General features: G+C 46.3%; 1 protein-coding gene across 2 annotated transcripts in view; it reads right to left on the bottom strand.

The window, feature by feature from the left end:
• The window catches only part of SCNN1B (sodium channel epithelial 1 beta subunit), an 84,695-nt gene extending 75,383 nt beyond the window's left edge, over positions 1-9,312 (bottom strand). The window contains exon 1 of one of the 2 annotated variants that reach the window (XM_010358212.2): positions 9,151-9,312. Coding sequence is in view for 1 of the 2 variants with exons in the window: in XM_030925679.1 (XP_030781539.1) it covers positions 7,484-7,585 (102 nt within the window). In the remaining variant the exon portion in view is untranslated. Of the gene's footprint in view, positions 1-7,483; positions 7,607-9,150 lie in introns of those variants that run through there. The other variant, XM_030925679.1, reaches the window with a different exon arrangement.
• Positions 9,313-21,802: the final 12,490 nt, after the last annotated feature.

The raw sequence follows: 21,802 nt of genomic DNA, 5'->3' as shown, positions 1-21,802 counted from the left end.
ATGAAAGCCTCTACTTTTTAAAAATGGTAATATTTTTAAATTTGAAAGCATAATGTATAATTTGGGTGGTGTCAAAAGGAATTCAGCTTATTTCTTTTGCCTTTTTTTTTTTTAAAGACATAGTCTCACTATGTTGCCCAGGCTGTTCTCAAATTCCTGGCCTCAAGCAATCCCTGCTCTTTGGCCTCCCAAAGTTTGTTGGACTTACAGGCATCAGCCACCGCACTCAGCCACCTTGTTCCAACATTATGCTTATTTTATTTTTATTTATTTATTTATTCTTATTTTTTTGAGATGGAGTTTTGCTCTTGTTGCCCAGGCTGGAGTGCTGGTGTGATCTCAGCTCACTGCAACCTCCACTTCCTGGGTTCAAGCAATTCTCCTGCCTCAGCCTCCCAAGTAGCTGGGATTGCAGGCCCCTGCCACCTGCCCAGCTAATTTTTGTATTTTTAGTAGAGATGGGTTTTCCCCATGTTGGTCAGGGTGGTCTCGAACTCCTGACCTCAGGCGATCCACCCACCTCGACCTCCCAGAACCACTGCACCTGGCCATTATGCTTGTTTTAAATAAGAAGGTGTGTGGCTATAGTTTATAACTATAATATAATAAATGTATGGGGCAAAAAACAAAAACAAACAAAAAAAAAACTTGAAGAATGCCAAATTGTATGTAATGAAAGATTAGTCTCCTTTTCACCTAAGACCCGCAGTTTCACCTCTGAAAAAGGAAACACTATTACTAGCTTCCAGTGTGTACTCTAGATTTTAATGTGCATGTATATATACACATTCTCTTTTAGCAAAACATCTGGAAGATTGTTTCACATCACTTTTCTTTTTCTTTTTTGAGACGGTGTTTCATCTGTCGCCCAGGCTGGAGTGCAGTGGCACGATCTCAGCTCACAGCAACCTCCGCCTCCCTGGTTCAAGCAATTCTCCTACCTCACTCTCCCAAGTAGCTGGGATTACAGGCACCCACAACCACGCCTGGCTAATTTTTGTATTTTTAGCAGAGACGGGGGTCTCACTATGTTGATCAGGTTAGTCTCGAACTGCTGACCTCAGGTGATCCACCCGTCTGGGCCTCCCAAAGTGCTGGGATTACAGGCATGAGCCACCCGGCCCGGCCTCACATGCCTTTATAGAGAGCTACTGTTTTCTTTTTAATGGCTGCCTCCCAGTCTTTTATGTGGCTGTCCCAACACTTACAGAACTTAGTTCCTTTCTGATGGACATTTTAAATAGTTCCAATCACTTGTTCTCACAGTGCTGAATATCCTTGTTCTAACACGTTGTGTCCAATGCAGAGATAACCACGGGATCAATTCCTGCAGGTGAAATGTCAGATTCATAGCGTATATGAATCTTCAGTGTTGACATGTTTGCCTAACTGCCCTCAGAGTTAGGCCAAGAGCTTGCACCAATTTGCACCCTGACCACCGGCCTAGGCAGTTCACTCCCTGGGCTCCCTCATCTGAGGCTGGGCCATGGTGTGACTTAGGCCAGGAACTTGCCCCAATTTGTACCCTCACCAACTGGATTTGAGATTCCTGGTTTTCCTGCATCTTCGTCAACACTGAGTGTTACTCGACAACCTGACAGGTTGAAAACAACCATTGTGGTTTTCTTTTCTTAGAGTGCAGTTGAGAACTTTTTCATCTGTGTGAATTCAATGTATACTTCTTTTCCTGTGATCAACCAAATTATAGCCTTTGCTCTTTAACTTTTTGGGTGGGGTATTTAGTCTTTGATTTGCAAGAACACATTTCTTTTTCTCCTGAGACAGGGTCTCACTGTGTTGCCCAAGTTGGAGTGCAGTGGTGCAATCATAGCTTGCTGCAGCCTCCAACTCCCAGGCACAAGCCATCTTCCTGCCGCAGCCTCCCAAATAGCTGAGACTACAGGCATGTGCCATTATGCATGGCTAATCATTCTTTTTTATAGAGATGGGGTCTCACTATATTGCCCAGGCTGGTCTCAACCTTCTGGCCTCGAGCAAGCAATCCTCCCACCTTGGTTTTCCAAAGTGCTGGGATTACAGCCATGCGTCACTGTGCTCAGCCTACAAGAACCCTATCCATAAAATAATTCTTGGTCATAACAGTGGCAAGTATTTTAACTAGCTTGGAATGCCTGAGTTTATATGGTTTTTTTTTTTCTTTGGTCATGCAGAGCATATTAACTTTTATGTAGTCAGACCCAGCAATCTTGAAGGCAAAGCCTTAAGAATAAAATTATTGTTTTTATTTTTAAAATACAGACAGGGTCTCACTATGTTGCCCAGGTTGGTCTCAAGCTCCTGGCCTCAAGCATTCCTCTTAGCTCAGCCTCCCTGAGTGCTGGGATTATGGGTGTAAGCCACCACGCCTTGTCCTTCTGACTCTTAATCAGTGCTTCACAGAGGATGTGTGGAGGGGCCTGCTTCTTGCTTTGAGATCATCTGCAGGGTATGACTGTCCCCAACCTGAGCTTGACCTGGGGCCCCCTTAATAGTCCTCTTGTAGAGTTGAGATCATTTCCTACTGCCTACGACTTGTGCTTTGAACCATGTTTTCATGGGGGCCAAGAGAGAAGGCCCACAGGCACAGAGGAGCCTCTAAGAACAGGCTCTTTATAAGGTGGTTGTGATGGTTAACACTGAGTGTCAACTTGATTGGATTGAAGGATGCAAAGTATTGATCCTGGGTGTGTCTGTGAGGGTGCTGCCAGAGGAGATTAACATTTAACATTTGAGTCAGTGGGCTGGGAAAGGCAGACCCACTCTTAATCTGAGTGGGCACCATCTAATCAGCTGCCAGAGCAGCTAGAATATAAAGCAGGGAGAAAAATGTGAAAAGGCTAGACTGGCCTAGCCTCCCAGCCTGCGTTTTCCTCCCATGCTGTACCCTTCCTGCTCTCAAACATCGGACTCCAAGTTCTTCTGTTTTGGGACTCAGACTGGCTTCCTTGCTCCTCAGCTTGCAGACAGCCTATTGTGGGACCTCGTGATCATGTGAGTTAATACTTAATAAACTCCCCTTTATCTATCTATCTATCTATCTATCTATCTATCTATCTATCTATCTATCTATCCATCCATCCTATGAGTTCTATCCCTCTAGAGAGCCCTAACTAATACAGTTGCAGTGGTGTGGGGGCAGGTCTTCAGCTGTCAGGGGCAGTCCTCACTAGGAAGCAGCTCCTCTAAAAGTCAAGTTTGCCCCAGGTCCTCAAGGAGGGGCAGACTGGAAGCTGTAAGTCTAGGATGTTGAGCAAATTTGGAAGAATAATAGTTCTAGGAACTCCACCAGCTCCCTTAGCAATTTTTCTATCTGTAAAAAAAATGGTTTCTTCCAAGCTCCAGGGCCGAGAGGGACATGCCTTTATCTTATGACATACCCCCCAGATTATGTCTTTGCTGAGGATAGAACTCTGGACCATCCACACTCCCTTCTATTTTGAGGCAGATACAGGTGGCTGGAGGAGATCTCATTTGAAGTTTTACTGTAGGCCAGTGGTTCTCAAACTTGAATGTCCATCAGAATCACTGAGAGAGCTTATTAAAGTACAGATTGTGGCCAGGCGTGGTGGTTCATGCCTGTAATCCCAGCACTTTGGGAGGCCAAGGCAGGTGAATCACTTGAGGTTAGGAGTTCAAGCCCAGCCGGGCCAACATAGTGAAACCCCATCTCTACAAAAAAATACAAGAATTAGCTGGGTGTCAGGGCAGGCGCCTGTAGTCCCAGCTACTTGGGAGGCTGAGGCAGGAGAATCGCTTGAACCTGGGAGGTAGAGGTTGCAGTGAGCCAAGTTCATGCCACTGCACTCCAACCCGGATGACAGAGTCAGATTCTGTCTCAAAATCAATAAACAAATAAGAAAAGATAAAATAAGATAAAATAAAATAAAATAAAATACAGATTGCCAGGCTCATTTTGAGAGTCTCTGATGTGGGAAGTCTGGGATGGGTGTGAGAATCTGCATGTCTGTTTCTCCATCTGAGGCTGGTCCACCATGTGAGGCCAAGGTGTTTAAAGGAGCACATGCGGCCGGGCGTGGCAGCTCACGCCTGTAATCCCAGCACTTTGAGAGGCCGAGATGGGTGGATCACCTGAAGTCAGGAGTTTGAGACCAGCCTGGCCAACATGGTGAAACCTCTTCTTTGCTAAAAATACAAAAATTAGCTGGGCATGGTGGCGGGCTCCTGTAATCCCGCTACTTGGGAGGCTGAGGCAGGAGCATTGCTTGAACCCGGGAAGTGGAGGTTGCAATGAGCCGAGATCACACCATTGCACCCCAGCCTGGGTGACAAGAATGAAACTCTGTCTCCCCCTGCCCCCCAAAAAAGGAACACAGGCTTCATTCCAGTCAAAATAATGGTAGCAGTTGCTGTGTGCTAGGGACTATGCATTCATTCTGTCATTGAACCCTCCCAGCACACCTGTGGAGTGGGTTTTATTAGTACTAGTTCCACTTTACAGTGAGAAAACTGAGGCTCAGCAAGGGCTCACGGGCTTTGAATCAGACAGATTTGGTGTCCAACTCCAGCTCTACCACTGACCCACTGCAAGATTTTGGGCAAGTGGTTTACTCTTCTTGAGCCTCAGTCTAACTCATCTGTAGAACGGAGATCACAAAACGTGACTCCCAGGGCATTATGACTACGGGGGTGATGACTACAAGAGCACCTGCACATAGTAGTTACTCAAGAAATGCTCATCCCTATTCCTGCCTTAGGCCCCATCATGGCCTCAAGTTCCTTTTCTCACTTTTCAGATACATCTTCCTATCTTTCCTCCTACTCACCCTACTACAAAGTGACAATAGACTACATCACTTCTTAAACATACTTCCTTTGGTCAGGCCTCTAGGCTTTTGTAAAGGCTGTTTCCTCTGTGTGGAATGCTTTTCTCACTCCACTGCTCCAGAAGAACTCCTATTCATCCTTTAAAACCCACCTTAAAAAGCCCTTCTCTTTGAACCTTTCCTTGAAATGTTCCTCTCTTGTCCTTGGCCAGAAAAGGTATTGCAGCATCTTATTTGAAGAAGGGACTCAAAGTATTACTTTCCTTCCTCCCTCCCTTACTATGTTCCTACCACATTTTATAAGGAATATAATTGGAGTATAAATCCACTGTTACAGGGGCCAGGCAGGCAGGCATCGTTATCAGCCATTATCAGCATCAGCATCAGCAATGGTTAGACAGTGCTTACTTGAGTCAGGCACTGTGCTAAGGGGTTCATGTGTGTTGACTCATTTAATGCCCAGCATAACGGTTTGAGGCAAATGCTATTTACTATGCCTGTTTTACACGTATGGAAATGGAGTCGCAAAAAATGCCAAACAATTTGCCTGAAACATGGGTTTCTTTCTTTCTTTTCTTTTTCTTTTTCTTTTCTTTTTTTTTTTTTTTTTTTTTTTTGACAGAGTTTCGCTCTTTTCTCCCAGGCTGGAGTACAATGGTGCAGTCTTGGCTCACTGCAATCTCTGCCTCCTGGGTTCAAGTGATTCTCCCACCTCAGCTTCCCAAGTAGCTGGGATTACAGTCACCCACCACCACGCCCAGCTAATTTCTGTATTTTTAGTAGAGACGGGGTTTCACCATGTTGGCCAAGCTGGTCTCGAACTCCTGAACTCAGGTGATCCACCTGCCTCAGCCTCCCAAAGTGTTGGGATTACAGGTGTGAGCCACTGTGCCTGGCCTGAAACTTGTAATTAATCCACTGCATAGCTGGGAGATAGAGACTGGCTGTGGAGTCTGTGGTGTTATCTTTTATATTAGCTGCCCTTTATGAATGAGGGGTGGGCCAGGTAGGGACTGTCATGCCCTGCAGGGTGACTGCTCCATGTAAGGGGGCAGCTGAATGTCCGGCCTGGAGTTGCCAGCTTTTCTTTTCTTTCTTTCTTTTCCTTTTCTGAGGCAGGGTCTCACTCTGTTGCCCAAGCTGGAGCATAATTATGTGATCACAGATCACTATAGTCTCAACCTCCTGGGCTCGGGAGAGCCTCTCACCTCAGCTTCCCCCATAGCTGGGACTGTAGGTACATGCTGCCATACCCAGCCTATATATATATGCAGCATATGTATATAGATAGATATAGATATAGATATAGATATAGATATAGATATAGATATAGATATAGATATAGTAGAGACGGGTTTTTGCCATGTTGCCCAAGCTGGTCTTGATCTCCTAAGCTTAAGCAACCCACCCTCCTTGGTCTCCCAAAGTGCTGAGATTACAGGTGTGAGCCACCATACCTGGCCGTTGCCAGCTTTACTGATATCTCAAGAGGATCCAGAAATATGGAGTCTTAAATGAACTGATTTTTAAAATCTTGGGAATAATCTAAAAATTTGAAAGTCCACAGGCCTTCTTTGTGACTTTTGCTGTCTCCTATATTCCAAAGGGGAGCACCTCAGCTCACTTTGTTTCTGTGTCTTAACTCAGGACCAGGCACACCTTAGACCCTTTGTAAGTAACATGACACTTCTGGACTCCACAGTGAGCTGGGCTTGGCTCTCAACAAGCAGAAATCTCTTCTTTGGTTCAGGATTCAGTGCTCAGGACCCTCTGGTCTGCACTTGGGGTGTGGATGAAGTCACAAACAGTGGCTGTAGACATCACCCCTGCCCCAGGGCCATCGCCAGGTCTCCCCTGTTCAGGAAAGACTTCCTGCTCACTGATGCTGATTGTTTTGTTTGCTACGTTTTGTTTACATCACCCCACTAATCCACCCAACAGTTTGGGGAGGGTGCCATTATCATCATGCCCATTTTATAGATGTGAAAACTATGGCTCAGGGAGGGGAAGGGAATTGCCTGAAGTAGGAAGTGGTGAAGCTGGGATTATAACGTAGTGTCTCTGATTCTAGCTTTTCATCAACCCGGATCATAGGTTCCACCAAAGTTTTAAGGGTCCCGTCATGCAGTCTACAGAAAACACACTCTCTTCATGCCACAGCCTGGACCTGCAAAGTTTGTGGTACACAAATGGGACCCTGGACAGTCCAATCTGCCAGTCTGTGGTTCTCAACTCCTTTTGTCTGCTATTGGAGGGTGAGTTTGGCTTTGGGGGGCATCTATAGAGAAACCCTGGAGGTAGTCCTGATGGAACCTCTGCCCACTGGGGCATGGCCAGGCAGAGCTAGTGGCCTGACTGAGTCCCAGCCTTTGGGACCAGCAGAGACTGTAGCTAGAGAGTTTGCCCTTGGCCATAGACAGAATAGAGGTGTGTGCACACACCTGTGTATGTGTATGCATGCATGTACACATGCTTGTGTGTATGTCTCACGTATGTGTGCATGTGTGTGAACATGCATATGTACACATATATGTGCGTGTGTGTGTGCGTGCATGTATGGGTCTGTATGTGAGCAGTGGAAAAAAGAGGACCTCTTCCCCTAAATTCAGATCCTGTGAAGTTAGTTTAGGATAAAGAACAGGACATTGAACTTAACCCTGAGATAACAATTTATAGAAGACACTAAAATAAAAACCAACCTGAACATTTTTGCCACCTAAATTCCCATCGGTAGGCATTATCCATGGTGGGAATCCATGCAGCAATTTAAATAAACAAGCTGGGTTTATATGTAGCAGCATGGATAACTGCAGATGAGAGGGCTTAAGTTACAGAATGACATAGGTGAGTTATACCATTTCTACTTCTAGTTCTATTTTTTTGAAACAGAGTCTTGTTCTTTCACTCAGGCTAGAGTGCAATGGTGCCATCTCAGCGCACTGCAACCTCCACCTCCCAGGTTCAAGCGATTCTCCTGCCTCAGCCTCCTGATAACTGGGATTACAGGCACATGCCACCATGCCCGGCTTCTCTTTTTTTTATTTTTTAGAGATGGGGTTTCACCATGTAGGCCAGGCTGGTCTCAAACTCCTGACCTCAAGTGATCCGCCTGCCTGAGCCTCCCAAGGGTTGTACCATTTCTATTAAACATCCGCCTTCAACATTACTAAGTATTTTACATATTTTCTGTGGCTGTGTATATATGACTGTGTAGGTGGAGGAAAACGTCTAGAAGGAAACACCCCAAATTATGAAGGTGGTTACCTTTGAGGAGCTGGGAGGGCAGGGGTGGAAGATTACAGAGGAGGAAGAATGGATCCCTGTGTTCTGCCTGGAATTACATAGTTCAATGGATAGGCAGGTTGGGTCACTCATGGATGCTGGGATCTGAGACAGGGATGCTCAGGTCTCTGGGAGCTTTCAGACCCATCCACTGGGCTTTTTGAGAGCTGGGCTGCCAGGGACCAAAGCCAGTCTTGGTTGTTCTGCCTCCACTCCCTAGTGGAGGTGAGTGGGAAGATGTGCCTTTTGTGGACTGGAGCTCTCTGCTGCTTCCTCCCTAAACTCTGTGCCTCAGTTTCCTCCTCCATGCTAGAGTGAGAATGTCCCTGTACTATATCCCAGACCCTCTTCCTCCACAGCACACCTAAGCCATACGGCATTCTCCAGACATCAACTTAGCGCTGCAGAGTCCTCAGCGCCGACAACTGCAGGGCGTTCGGATCTCTCCTCCTCCACAGCATCACCCCAAATGGGACACTTGGAGAAGAAACCCACGTTCCCGGTCGCAACTGACAGCCCACGAGGTAGGCTCCAGGGTCAGACTGCCTGGGTTCAAATCTGAGCTCAGCAAACTGTTCCTGGGACCTAGGGAAGCTTCCCCACCCTCTGACCCTCAGTTTGCACCTCTGCAAAATGGGGACAGCAAGAGTACCAACCCACAGGGATGCCCTGTGGGAGAAGTTAGGTCGTTTGAGCGAGGCGCTCTGCTGGGCTGGGCCCAGCACGTAGAAAGCGCTCTCGAGTTTCATTGCTGTCACCTCTTGAACAACCTCTCGCTCCGCCCACTCCGTGCCAGGACTTTGCGCCGTCTCTGAGGTCCCAGACACACCGGGGACCCTTGCCTGGTCTCGCCTTTCGCGCCCTGGGGGTTTTTCCCAGCCTCCAGCTCTCCCCTCCGCCCTCAATCGGTTCAGTCCCCAGGCCGGGTCCCCGGCGCCGCAGACAGGCACCCAAGCGCCCTCCCGTGGGAAACTGAGGCCGGGACAGGAGCGCACTGGCCGGGGTTGGACGGGAGAAGGTGCCGCGCGCAGGACTCTGGGCAGCGCGCGGGAGACCGGGTGCGAACCAGGGGTCGCCGTCATACCTGCTCGGGCGGCAGAGCCGGTACACGGAGGATGCGTGCTGTCGGCGGTGGCGGAGGCGGCGGTGCGCGCTAAGCTGGCGGCGGCAGCCGAGTGGTGGTGACACTGGGACACCCGGCAAGCGCGGCGAGACCGAAGGGGAGGGAGCAGGCTCAGGGGCGGGGAAGCACCGGGAGCGCCCGCGGGTGGAGCATACCGGGCGCTACCGGCCTGGCCACACGCAAGGTCCTGGCTCCCCCGGCCACCTCCCTCGGCTCCCAATAAGCTCCAGCCCCCAGACGCAACGTTCAGGCGCCTGCACACGGCCCCTGCACGCACACGCTCCGCATTCTCCCTCCGCACCTTGGGACACCAGCGATACCCACATGCTCCATGAATATGTCCACAGACCCCTCATCCGAGTGTCCCCCACGTCCCCTCAGTACATATCACATGCCACGTATATGAACACTCCATCCCACCCCACGCGTGTACCTGTCCCGTTCACCTCGGCGAAGCATCCCGCTCACCTGTACAGTCGCGCCCCCATCACGTCCACACCCCCGCAGACACAGTGTCCTTTGGGCAAGTTGGTGATTTTAGGGGGACCCGTGCAGTCACTTTTTCCAGGAACGTTCTTCCCTCTGCCTCTTTTACCTCCACCAAGGTGGATACCTTCTAGATCTCAGTCATCCCCGATAGGTCCGATCTTTGCGTTAGAAATTCAAACAGCCCACTCAGAGGTTGGGACCTCTGGACCCCTCTGGAGCGCCCACTACACCTGTGCTCCAGCGTCAGGGCACTGGCGGGCCTTGCGCATTTCCTCGAATCTTCTCTTCCATTTCTTTTCTCTCCTCATCAAGTCAAGGTTTCAGGACTATCATTTCAGCCACTTTTTTGCCAATATCCTTAACACTTCGTTTCCTGTATATTTCTCCATAGATTGTCCTAATGCAGTCATTCTCAAAATTTTTGTCTTAAGCATCTTTTGTACTTTTTTTTTTTTTTTTGACAGAGTCTCACTCTGTTGTCCAGGCTGGAGTGCAGTGGTGTGATCTCAGCTCACCGCAACCTCCGCCTCCCTGAATCAAGCGATTCTCCTGTCTCAGCCACCCTAGTAGCTGAGATTACAGGCACTCACCACCATGCCCGGCTAATTTGTTTGTATTTTTTGTAGAGATAGGGTTTCTTCATGTTGGTCAGGCTGGTCTGGAACTCCTGGACTCAAGAGATCCACCCGCCTAGGACTCTCAAAGTGTTGGGATTACAGGCGTGAGCCACCGTGCCCAGCCAGGAATCTTCTGTACTTTTAAAAATTATAGAATAACCGAGACTTTTTGTTTATATGGGACACACACGCACACATACACATAAACATGTGTGTGTTTTTAGCACATATATGTTATTTTGTTTATATAATGATACTTTCCATATGAGACATTAAAACTAATACCTAAAAATATTTATTAATGCATTACACTATAACTAATAAACCCACTACTTGTTGACATAAATAAAAGGCTTTTTATGATTTTTTGCTTTTTTTTTTTTTTTTTTTTTTGGTAAAGGGAGACAGGGTCTCAATTTGTTGCCCAGGCTAGAGTGCAGTGGTGTGATTATAGCCCCCGGCAGCCTCTAACTCTTGGGCTCCAGTCATCTTCCTGCCTTAGCTGGAACTACAAGGTGCGTGCCACTGCTTCTGGCTAATTAGAAAAAGTTTTTTTTTTCTTCTTCTTCTAGAGACAGAATCTTGCTATGTTACCCAAGCTGGTCTCAAATACCTGGCCTCAAGCAATCTTCCCACTTCAGCCTCCCAAAGAGCTGAGATAACAGGTGTGAGCCATCATGCCTGGCTGAAAAAATACTTAAAAAAAAAAAAAAAAAAAAAAGTCAGTGGGAAGAAGGGCACTGTTAAGCATGTTTGCAAATCTCTTTAATGCTTGACTTAAAAAGAGATAGCAGGATTCTTGTATTCAGTCGGCTACAATCTGTTGTTTTAGTTGAAGTAAATGAAGTAAATTCAGCTTCATGTAACTTGACCCATCATTGCTTTTTTTTTTTCCTTTTTTTTATTATTATACTTTAAGTTCTGGTGTACATGTGCAGAACATGCAGGTTTGTTACACAGGTATGCAGGTGCCATGGTGGTTTGATGCACCCATCAACCCATCATCTACATTAGGTATTTCTCCTAATGTTATCCCTCCCCTAGCCCTCCACCCCCAACAGGCTCTGGTGTGTGATGTTCCCCTCCCTGTGTCCATGTGTTCTCATTGTTCAACTCCCACTTATGAGTGAGAACATGAGGTGTTTGGTTTTCTGTTCCTATGTTAGTTTGCTGAGAATGACGGTTTCCAGCTTCATCCATGTTCCTGCAAAGGACATGAACTCATCCTTTTTTATGGCTGCATAGTATTTCATGGTATATATGTGCCACATTTTCTTAATCCAGTCTATCATTGATGGACATTTGGTTTGGTTCCAAGTCTTTGCTATTGTGAATAGTGCCGCAATAAACATATGTGTGCATGTGTCTTTAGAGCAGCGTGATTTATAATCCTTTGGGTATATACCCAGTAATGGGATTGCTGAGTCAAATGGTATTTCTGGTTCTAGATCCTTGAGGAATCGTCACACTGTCTTCCACAATGGTTGAACTAATTTACACTCCAACCAACAGTGTAAAAGCATTCCTATTTCTCCACATCCTCTCCAGCATCTGTTGTTTCCTGACTTTTTGATGATCGCCTTTCTAACTGGCGTGAGATGGTATTCATTGTGGTTTTGATTTGCATTTCTCTAATGACCAGTGATGACCTACTATTGCTTTTGCACTGTTAGGGAAAATGTCCATATGTGAAAAAGGCAAATAACATCCTAGGATTATTATGAAAGTGAGTATGACTTCACAGTTCCTCCTGAAAGGATCTCTGGGACCTCCCAGGGGTCTGTAGACCTCACTTTGAAAACCAATGCTTCCCAGGTGTATTTGGTTGTGACCATATACAATTGTTGATATTTGACTATTATTGACCTACGAAAATAGCAATTTCGGCTGGGCGGGGTGGTTAATGCCTGTAATCCCAGCACTTTGGGAGGCCAAGGTGGGTGGATTGCCTGAGCTCAGGAGTTTGAGACCAGCCTGGGCAACATGGTGAAGCCCCATCTCTACTAAAATACAAAAAATTAGCTAAGCATGGTGGTGTGCACCTGTAGTCCCAGCTACTCAGGAGGCTGAGGTGGGAGAATCACTTGAACCTGGGAGGCGGAGGCTGCAGTGAGCCAAGATTGTGCCACTGCACTCCAGCCTGGGTGACAGAATGAGACTCCATCTCAAAAAAGAAAAAAAGAAAAAAATAGCAATTTCATATCGTTCAACCCAATACGTTATTTTTGAAGGTTTTCCTTTGGGGCCCTGTTGGACATTTTTAGAATGAGTGCCCTGTGGAACTGTGCTGTTGTGACCAGCTTTATACAACTGACATCTTCATTTTTGTGTCACGATTTCCATCGTTGGAGAGTTGGAATTTTGGGATGTCTGGGAACTCCAGACTGGTTGATGTTAGGCTGGCAAGTTTTAAGGCATGAATGTTTAAGCAACTATGAACAAAGAGTGTTGTGCTCTGTAGTTAACTTGGCCTCCTGAGGAGAAAACCAACTTCTTTCCCCTTTTTGTTAGGGTCTATAGTCTGACAGCATTAGACAGCGTCCACATGGACTTTAGCCAGCTGGTTAGCACTGTGGATTGTTTTGAGGTAGGAAGTAGGCAAAACTTGACTCTGGACCAGTTTGAAGACTGGCCAAACACGGAAGAGACACCAACAGGACCTCTCCGTAAAACATGGCCATCAGTACCATTACAGTTTAGCATTGTCATGGCAACACCCGGAAGTTACCACCCGTTTTCTAGCTATCTCTGAATAACCTGCCCCCTTAATTAGCATGTCATTAAAAGTGGGTATAAATATGACTGCTAGGCTGCTCTGGCCGTCATGGGGTAGGCTTACTCTGCAGGAGCAGGGACAGAGCCCTAACACTGATGCTGCCTTCAATAAGGCTGTTTTCTTCCACCACCAGCTAGCTGGCTCTTGAATTCCTTCCTGAGTGAAGCCAAGAACCTGCCCTGCATTAATTTGGCCAAATTTAAAAGAATCTTTTTTTATGGATTAGATTCGTGGGTTGAATTATGGCAGAGTCAGATGAATTCATGCCTGAAAGGATTTATGACTGGTTTGGGAGGTATCTCAGGGCCAAAATAATATTCTGTTGAATATTTTTGTAGTATCGTGGAAAGACAGCCTTTTTGCTTTCTTTGGGTTAGTGCAATTTTAGGAGATGAGGTCTGAGAGGGGATCCAAGATCAGCCAATCTAGCCCTTGAAATCAGTGGGATGTTAGATGTTGAAACCACATTACCCTTTATAACCACCATCTAACACAACACTTCGCATGGAAGACAAGGTGAATATTCTTTTTGGGGGTGTGGGAGAGTTGGGGACACCAAACATCCATTCATTCTACTTCAGGAACTGCACTTGGTTTAGCTCCGGGGTCACCACTCCTTTTTCACTGCTAGTCTGTATTTTGATCTAAGGGGTGTTGACTTCATTCATTACCACCCCATGCAGGGTGGATATGGCCCAGGCCTATTAATTAGCATTTTGTATTCCTCTTGGGATAGTAATTTGTTCATATGTGGGACATGACCCAAGTCAGATTAACTATGGTTGATGAAACTCTATACAAGGACTCTTTCATTGAGCTCTCAGGGAGTTTCACTGGCTTGGGAGTTGTTCAGATGGGGAGCTATATTTTGGAATAGGCTGTATAATAATGGATTCCACCCAGAAAGATGACAAAGAGAAACTAGATCCCGATATCATTGTTTGACCCAACTAAAAACATACCAGAGGTTAGCCTTACTGCCTGGACATTTCAGATGCATAAGGCTATAAATTTCCTTTTTGCTAAGCAATCTTGGGGTATCTGTTGCTTGCAACCAAAAGACTCCTGGCCGATTCTGGTGAAAATTGTATCCAAATTGCAAAAGAAGGAAGTGAGGAGGAAGAGCTAATACATCTATTTGCAGAATCTTGACAGACTGGAATGTCTGGCTCTAAACTGAGAATGTAAACAACAACAAGCACAAATGTTAAGTCTAACAGTGAGTGAGGCTCAGATAGGCAACTGCCTGCCTAAGTCCTGAAAGGGAAGCCACGGCTTGGGGCATGTGCAGCCCCCTGAGACAGAGGGTTAAGGAGACTCCCAGAGATGCAGTGCCACCTACAGGTCCGGAGGCCCCCCCGGGTGCTGAGTCTCTGGCTGGGTTGGTAGAATCCTTATCTCATTCCATTGATCAAAGGCAGATCCCTGATCTTCAATCTCTCTCTCTCTTTTTTTTTTCTTTTTTCTTTTTTTGAGATGGATTCTTGCTCTGTGGCCAGGCTGGAGTGTAGTGGTGTGATCTTGGCTAACTGCAACCTCCGCCTCCCGGGTTCAAGTGATTCCCCTGCCTCAGCCTCCTGAGTTGCTGGGACTACAGGCGTGCCCCACCATGCCCAGCTAATTTTTTGTATTTTAGTAGAGATGGGGCTTCGCCATGTTGGCCAGGGTGGTCTTGATCTCCTGACCTCATGATCTGCCTGCCTCGGCCTCCCAAAGGGCTGGGATTACAGGCGTGAGGCACTGCGCCTGTCCCCTGATCTTCAATCTCAATGCCCCAGGCCACAGCAAGCTCCGGGTGCTTCCCTGCCTTTGACCACAATATACCAGCTGACACGATCCATATCCTTTTTGTTATCCCTCTTTCTGTCTCCAATATTCCCCAGCCCTTTACATTTTTGTTCCCATTTCACAGACCTGGAGGTGTCAAGGAACTTGCCCAAACAGCCACAAAATCCAAAGAACAAGAACGAAGTCCATGTTCCGAAATGTTTTGCTAACCGGCAGAGTTGCACACTGACAGCCCTCGAGTGGGGTGGGTAGAGGACGAGAGAGATCCAGCTTTTGTCAGCCTGCTATGTTTTAGATTTTCGAACCAATGTTTAAAAACCAGAAAATCACATACAAATGTCAATTTCCCAGTTTTCTGCAAAATAAGCAGTCAGGAGACTTGGTGAGACAAGAGTCTCCTATTCCTGCTTGGCTTGGATGGCCTCAGTTCTCTGGATCCCTGTGGCACCCCCTCTCCCTGTGTCCCATACCCAGCCTGGGTCTCTTTTTTTCTGCCCCAAGGGGAACTGAGTGTGGGGCCTCTACTCCTGGTATGTCTGGGTCACCTCAGCCTGACTTTTCCCTTAGCCTGGCTAGTTGGCCACAAGAATCGGCCACTACCAAGCCTGGCAGTTTTTTCACTTTGTTCCCAGAAATCCAACCACAAAGCCTCAGATCGCACAGGGCACAGCCAGCCTGACGCCCAGGACTCACCTGGCAGCTCAGAGCACATACTTTTCCATTTTTCTCTTTCCACTCGCTCAGACTAAAAATTTAATCAGCTCCTAGGGCCTTGACCTGGGGAAGAGGAGGATCTGGGAACAAACTGATTTTGCCACAGAGGTTTTCAGTTGCGTCCGGAAACCCTGAGAAAGTTCAGGTTGAGGCTTGGAGACTTTAAAAGGCTCTAAAACTGTACTACGCTAAGAACTTCCTAAACGTGCAGGGGTGAAATGAATGATAATATATATTGTCATTTTCAAGCTGCTGAATTCTCTGAGGTCATAAAAAAGAAGGAAGTAAGGCCAGGGCTGGGTGCGGTGGCTTACACCTGTAATCTCAGCACTTTATGAGGCTGAGGTGGGAGGATTGCTTGAGGTCAGGAGTTCGAGACCAGCCTGGGCAACAAAGTGAGACTCCCCTATCTCTACGAAAATTAAAAAATTTAGCTAGGCATGGTGGCATGTGCCTGTAGTCCCAGCTACTTGGGAGGCAGATATAGGAGGATTGCTTGAGCCCAGAAGTTAGACCAGCCTGGGCAACACAGCAAGATCCCACCTCTACAAAAAATAAATTCGCTGGGCATGGTGGCACGCTCCTACAGTCCTAGCTACTCGGGAAGCTGAGGTGGGAGGATTGCTTGAGCCCAGGAGTTGGAAGCTGCAGTGAGTTATGATCACACCACTGCACTCCAGCCTGGATAACAGAGTGAGACCCGGTATCAAAAAAAAGCAATGGCCAAATATTAATGATCACTGATTATGTATTCTGGGCACTAGAGGTAAACTGGTCAGCAAGGTAGAAACTCCTACTGTCGTGGAGCTTGCATTCTAGTGAGAGAAGACAGACAAAACACAAGTAAGATAAAGAATTTCTAGATGGTAAGAATGGCTATGCAGAAAAACAGATGTAGGCCAGAGGAGATGAATGGAGTTTGAGGTTTTTTTTTTTTTTTTTTTTTTTTTTCTTATTTGTTTGTTTTGAGACAGTCTTGCCCTGTTGCCCAGGCTGGAGTGCAGCAGTGTGATCTCGGCTCACTGCCACCTCCGCCTCCCGGGTTCAAGTGATTCTCCTGTCCCAGCCTCCCGAGTAGCTGGGATTCCAGGCACGCGCCACCACGCCTGGGTAATTTTTGTATTTTTAGTAGAGATGAGGTTTCACCATGTTGGTCAGGCTGGTTTTGAGCTCCTGACCTAAAGTGATCCACCCTCCTCGGCCTCCCAAAGTGATGAGGTAACAGGCATGAGCCACCGTGCCTGGCTGAGGTTGAGCTTTAAAAAGGATGATCAGAGAAGGGGACTCATGAATAGGAACCTAAAGGAGGTATGGAGGTTGGCTCTGCAGATATCTGGGAGAAGAATGTACCAGGCAGAGGGAACAGCAAGGGCAAAGGCCCTGCAGTGGGGTGTGTGCTGGGTGTGTTTGAGGAGTAGCAAGGAGACCAGTGTGTCCAGATAGGAAATGAACAAAGAGAAGAGACTAAGGGGGGGGTTCAGAGAGGTAATGGGGGGATGGGAGCAAACCTTGTGGGAGAGTCTTGTAGGCCAGTGTAGGGACTTTGGTCTCTTCGTTTGTTTTTTGAGACAGGGTCTCACTCTGTTGCCCAGGCTGGAGTGCAGTGGTACAATCTCAGCTCACAGCAACCTTCGCCTCCCTGGTTCAAGTGATTCTCGTGATTCAAGTGATTTTTAGTAGAGACTAAAAATACAAAAATACTCTGTCTTTTAGTAGAGATGGGATTTTGTTATGTTGGCCAGGCTGGGCTTGAACTCCTGGCCTCAAATGACCCACCAGCCTTGGCCTCCCAAAGTGCTGGGATTACAGTCATGAGCCACCACACCTGGCCAGGACTTTAGTCTTGAATCAGAGTGAGGTGGGATCCTTGAGAAGGTTTGGGGTGATGTAATTGACTGGAAAATTTTTTAATGTATTTTTTTATTGTGGCAAAATATACATATATGCATGACATAAAATTTGCCATTTAACCATTTCTCTTTATTTTTTTTTTAAGACAGGGTTTCACTCTGTTGCCCAGGCTAGAGTACAGTGTCGAGATCATGACTCACTGCAGCCTTCACCTCCTGGGCTCAAGAGATCCTCCTGCCTCAGCCTCCTAAGTAGCTGGGGACTACAGGTGCATGCCACCATGCCAGGCTAATTTTTTTTTAAATTTTTTATTTTTTTGTAGAGAAGGGGTCTCCCTACACTTGATCTTAGCCAAAAGGCCGAGAAGCGATAGAGAAGGGGTCTCCCTATGTTGACCAGGCTGATTTCAGACTCTTGCACTCAAGTGATCCTAATGTCTCAGCCTCCCAATGTGCTGGGATCACAGGCATGAACCACCACGCCCAGCCCATTTAACCATTCTTAAGTGTATATCTCAGTGGCATTAAATACATTTACATGGTTGTGTAACCATCACCACTATCCATCTCCAGAACGTTTTCCTCTTTCCAAATTGAAACTTTATACCCATTCAACAATAACTCCCCAGCTCCTGGCAACCGTTCTACTTCCCGTCTCTATGATTTTGACTACCTTAGGGACCTCGTAGAAGTGGAATCAAACTCGTTTTTGTTATTTTGTATATGGCTGATTTCACTTTGCATAATTTCTTCAGGGTCCATCATGTTGTAGCATGTGTCAGAATTTTCTTCTTTTTAAAAGGCTAAGTAATATTCCATTGTGTGTAGAGACCACACGGTTTGTTTGTCCATTTATCTGTTGATGGACATTTAGGTTGTTTCCACTTTTTGGCGATTGTGAATAACGCTGTTATGAGTATGGGTGTTCACTGTTTGAGTCACTGGTTTCGATTCTTTTGGGTAGATCTGACTGAAAGATTATAAGTCTCACTTTTTTTTTTTTTTTTTTTTTTTGAGAATGAGTCTCCCTCTGTTGCCCAGACTGGAGTGCAGTGGCGCAATCTCGGCTCGCTGCAACCTTCATCTCCTGGGTTCAAGCGATTTTCATGCTTCAGCCTCCTGAGTAGCTGGGATTACAGGCACCTGCCACCACACCTCACTAATTTTTGTATTTTTAGTAGAGACTGGGTTTCACCATGTTAGCTGGGCTGGTCTCGAACTCCTGACCTCAAGGGATCCACCCACCTCAGGCTCCCAAAGTGCTAGGATTACAGGCATGAGCCACTACACCCAGACATTATAAGTCTCACTCTATTAGAATTGCCGGCTGGACACAGTGGCTCATGCCCATAATCTTAGCACTTTGGGAGGCCAAGGTGGGCGGATCACTCGAGCCCAGGAGTTCGAGACCAGCCTTGGCAACATGGCGAAAACGCATCTCAACAAAAAATTAAAAAATTAGCCAGGCGTGGTAGAGTGTGCCTGTAATCCCAGCTACTCAGGAGGCTGACAGATGGAAGGATTGCCTGAACTGGGGAGAGTCACTGTAGTGAACTATGATTGTACCTCTGCATTCCAGCCTGGGCAACAGAGTGAGACCCTGTCTCAAATAAATAAAAAATAAAAGGGATTGGCTGGGCGCGGTGGCTCACGCCTGTAATCCCAGCACTTTGGGAGGCCGAGGCAGGCAGATCACAAGGTCAGGAGATTGAGAACATCCTAACTAACACGGTGAAACCCCGTCTCTACTAAAAATACAAAAACAAAATTAGCTGGGCGTGGTAGCGGGCGTCTGTAGTCCCAGCTACTCAGGAGGCTGAGGGGGGAGAATGGCATGAACCCAGGAGGAGGAGCTTGCAGTGAGCCAAGATCGCGCCACTGCACTCCAGCCTGGGTGACAGAGCGAGACTCCATCTCAAAAAAATAATAATAATAAATAAAATAAAATAAAATACAAAAATAAAAGGGATTGCTAAGAATGAACTAAGATGAACTAAGGGTGCCAACGGCAGAGCAGGGGGCAGGGTGAAAGCTGTGGAGGTGCCCAGATTCTGGATACAGTGCTCAGGAAGAGTTGACGTAATTTGCTGAGGAATTGGATGTGGGATGTGAGAGAAAAAAACAAGTTGCAGAACAACGGCTACAATGTAACATTACAGTATTTACACAAAACCTTGTAAAACAATAGAATACGTTTAAATGGGTATATATATTTGTTTATGTAAATGCAGACACAAAGGTTGGGCACGGTAGCTCACGCCTGTAATCCCAGCACTTTGGGAGGCCAGAGCGGGAGAATGGATTGAGTCCAGGAGTTCGAGACCAGCCTGGGCAACATGGTGAAACCGTCTCCACTAAAAAAAAAAAAAAAAAAAAAAAAGAAAAGAAAAAAGAATTAGCTGGGTGGTGGTGGTGCTTGCCTGTGGTTTCAGCTATTTGAGAGGCTGAGGTAAGAGGATCGCCTGAACCTCGGAGGTTGTAGGTGCAGTGAGCTGTGATCTCACAACTAAACTCCAGCCTGCAAAGCAGAGTGAGACCCTGTCTCAAAAAATATAATAAAAATTAAATAAAATAAATGCAGAGACAATGTTTTAGAAGGATACAAACCAAATATTTAATGGATATATATACCTACACACACACACACACATATGGATATATATGAAAATACAGAGACAAAAATTATAGTAGGATACATATCAAATTCTGCAAAGAAAGGGAGGGAACGGGGATAAATATGTGTTCAGGCTGGGCGCAGTGGCTCACGCCTATAATCTCAGCACTTTGGGAGGTTGAGGCAGGTGGATTACTTGAGGTCAGGAGATCCAGATCAGGCTGGCCAACATGGTGAAACCCTGTCTCTACTAAAAATACAAGAAATTAGCTGCGGATGGTGGATACACCTGTAGTCCCAACTGCTTGGGATGCTGAAGCAGGAGAATTGCTTGAACCTGGGAGGTGGAGGTTGCAGTAAGCTGAGATTACACCGTTGCACTCCAGCCTGGGTGACGCAGCAAGATGCTGTCTAAAAAAAAAAAAAAAAAAAAAGGGTAGTCAAGAAGAATTTGATCTTTAGGTGTATGAACTTTTTTAAAGGAGTATGCTCACATATCACTTATGTAATTTAAAAAATTAAAAACCCTAATAAACAGTGCTTACGTCTTTAAAAAGAATAGGAGGGACTTGCTTTAATTTATGACCCGTCTTTCAATTGTATGCTTAATGCGTCAGATTCACTTTCGAAACTATTTAATTGCTACTTAAGTGACCTGAAATCACTGGTTCATGCTGGGAAGGAAAACCTTCACTAGGTTTGGTCTACTAAAAGAGAACCCCTTTCTAACTAGTGTGGGTTTACAACTGAAAATGAGCCAGAAAGTTTTATTTTTTTTAAATTAAAATTAAATTTTTATTTTTTACACATAGGGGTTTAGAAATAAACAGTCTTAAAGAAGTTGACAATTATAAGGCCTTAAAAGCTAGAGTTTAGGAGGGGTGCAATGGCTCATGCCTGTAATCCCGGCATTTGGAAGGCCAAGGCAAGAGGATTGCTTGAGTCCAGGAGTTTGAGAACAGCCTGAGCAACGTAGCAAGACCTGGTCTCTACAACAAACAGAAAAAGTAGCTAGGCATGGTGGTGCACACCTGTAGTCCCAGCTACTCAGGAGGTTGAGGTGGGAGAATCACGTGAGCCCAGGAGGTTGAGGCTGCAATGCGCCATGATCGGCACCACTGCACTCCAGCCTGCTGACAGAGCGAAACCCTGACTCCAAAAGAAACAAAACCTAGAGTTTGATCACATAAGTGTTGCTAATAATAATTTCAACAACAATAACAGTAGCAGCAGCAAGTGCTTACACTTAGGTAGCACTTACTATGCCAACCATTGTCTTAAACATTTTCTATCTACTAACTCTCTTAATCCTCACAATAGCCCAGTGAGACAGACACCATCATCCTCATTTTATAGGGGAAAAACCAGAGATGTGCAAATTTCTACTGGGTGCATTTTCTAAAGGTCAAATCCATTGTCTGTTGTTTTCCCCCAGCCTGTTTCTTGCCTTTTCACTTCGTTTGTGATGTTTTGATCATATTGAAATGTTAAATATTGGGTTGAGTGTAGTGCCTCATGCCTGTAATCCCAGCACTTTGGGAGGCTGAGGCGAGTAGATCATTTGAGGTTGGGAGTTCGAGAGCAGCCCAGCCAACATGGTGAAACTCTGTCTCTACTAAAAATATAAAAAATTAACCAGGCGTGGTGGCATATGCCTGTAATCCCAGCTACTCGGGAGGCTGAGGCAGGAGAGTCGCTTGAACCCCGGAGGCAGAGGTTGCAGTGAGCCGAGATTGTACCACTGCACTCCAGCCTAGGTGACAGA

This window comes from Rhinopithecus roxellana, chromosome 20, assembly GCF_007565055.1.
Source record: "Rhinopithecus roxellana isolate Shanxi Qingling chromosome 20, ASM756505v1, whole genome shotgun sequence".
NCBI lineage: Eukaryota > Metazoa > Chordata > Mammalia > Primates > Cercopithecidae > Rhinopithecus > Rhinopithecus roxellana.
Note: the sequence above shows the minus strand (reverse complement) of the source record. Positions and strands in the feature narration are given on the sequence as shown.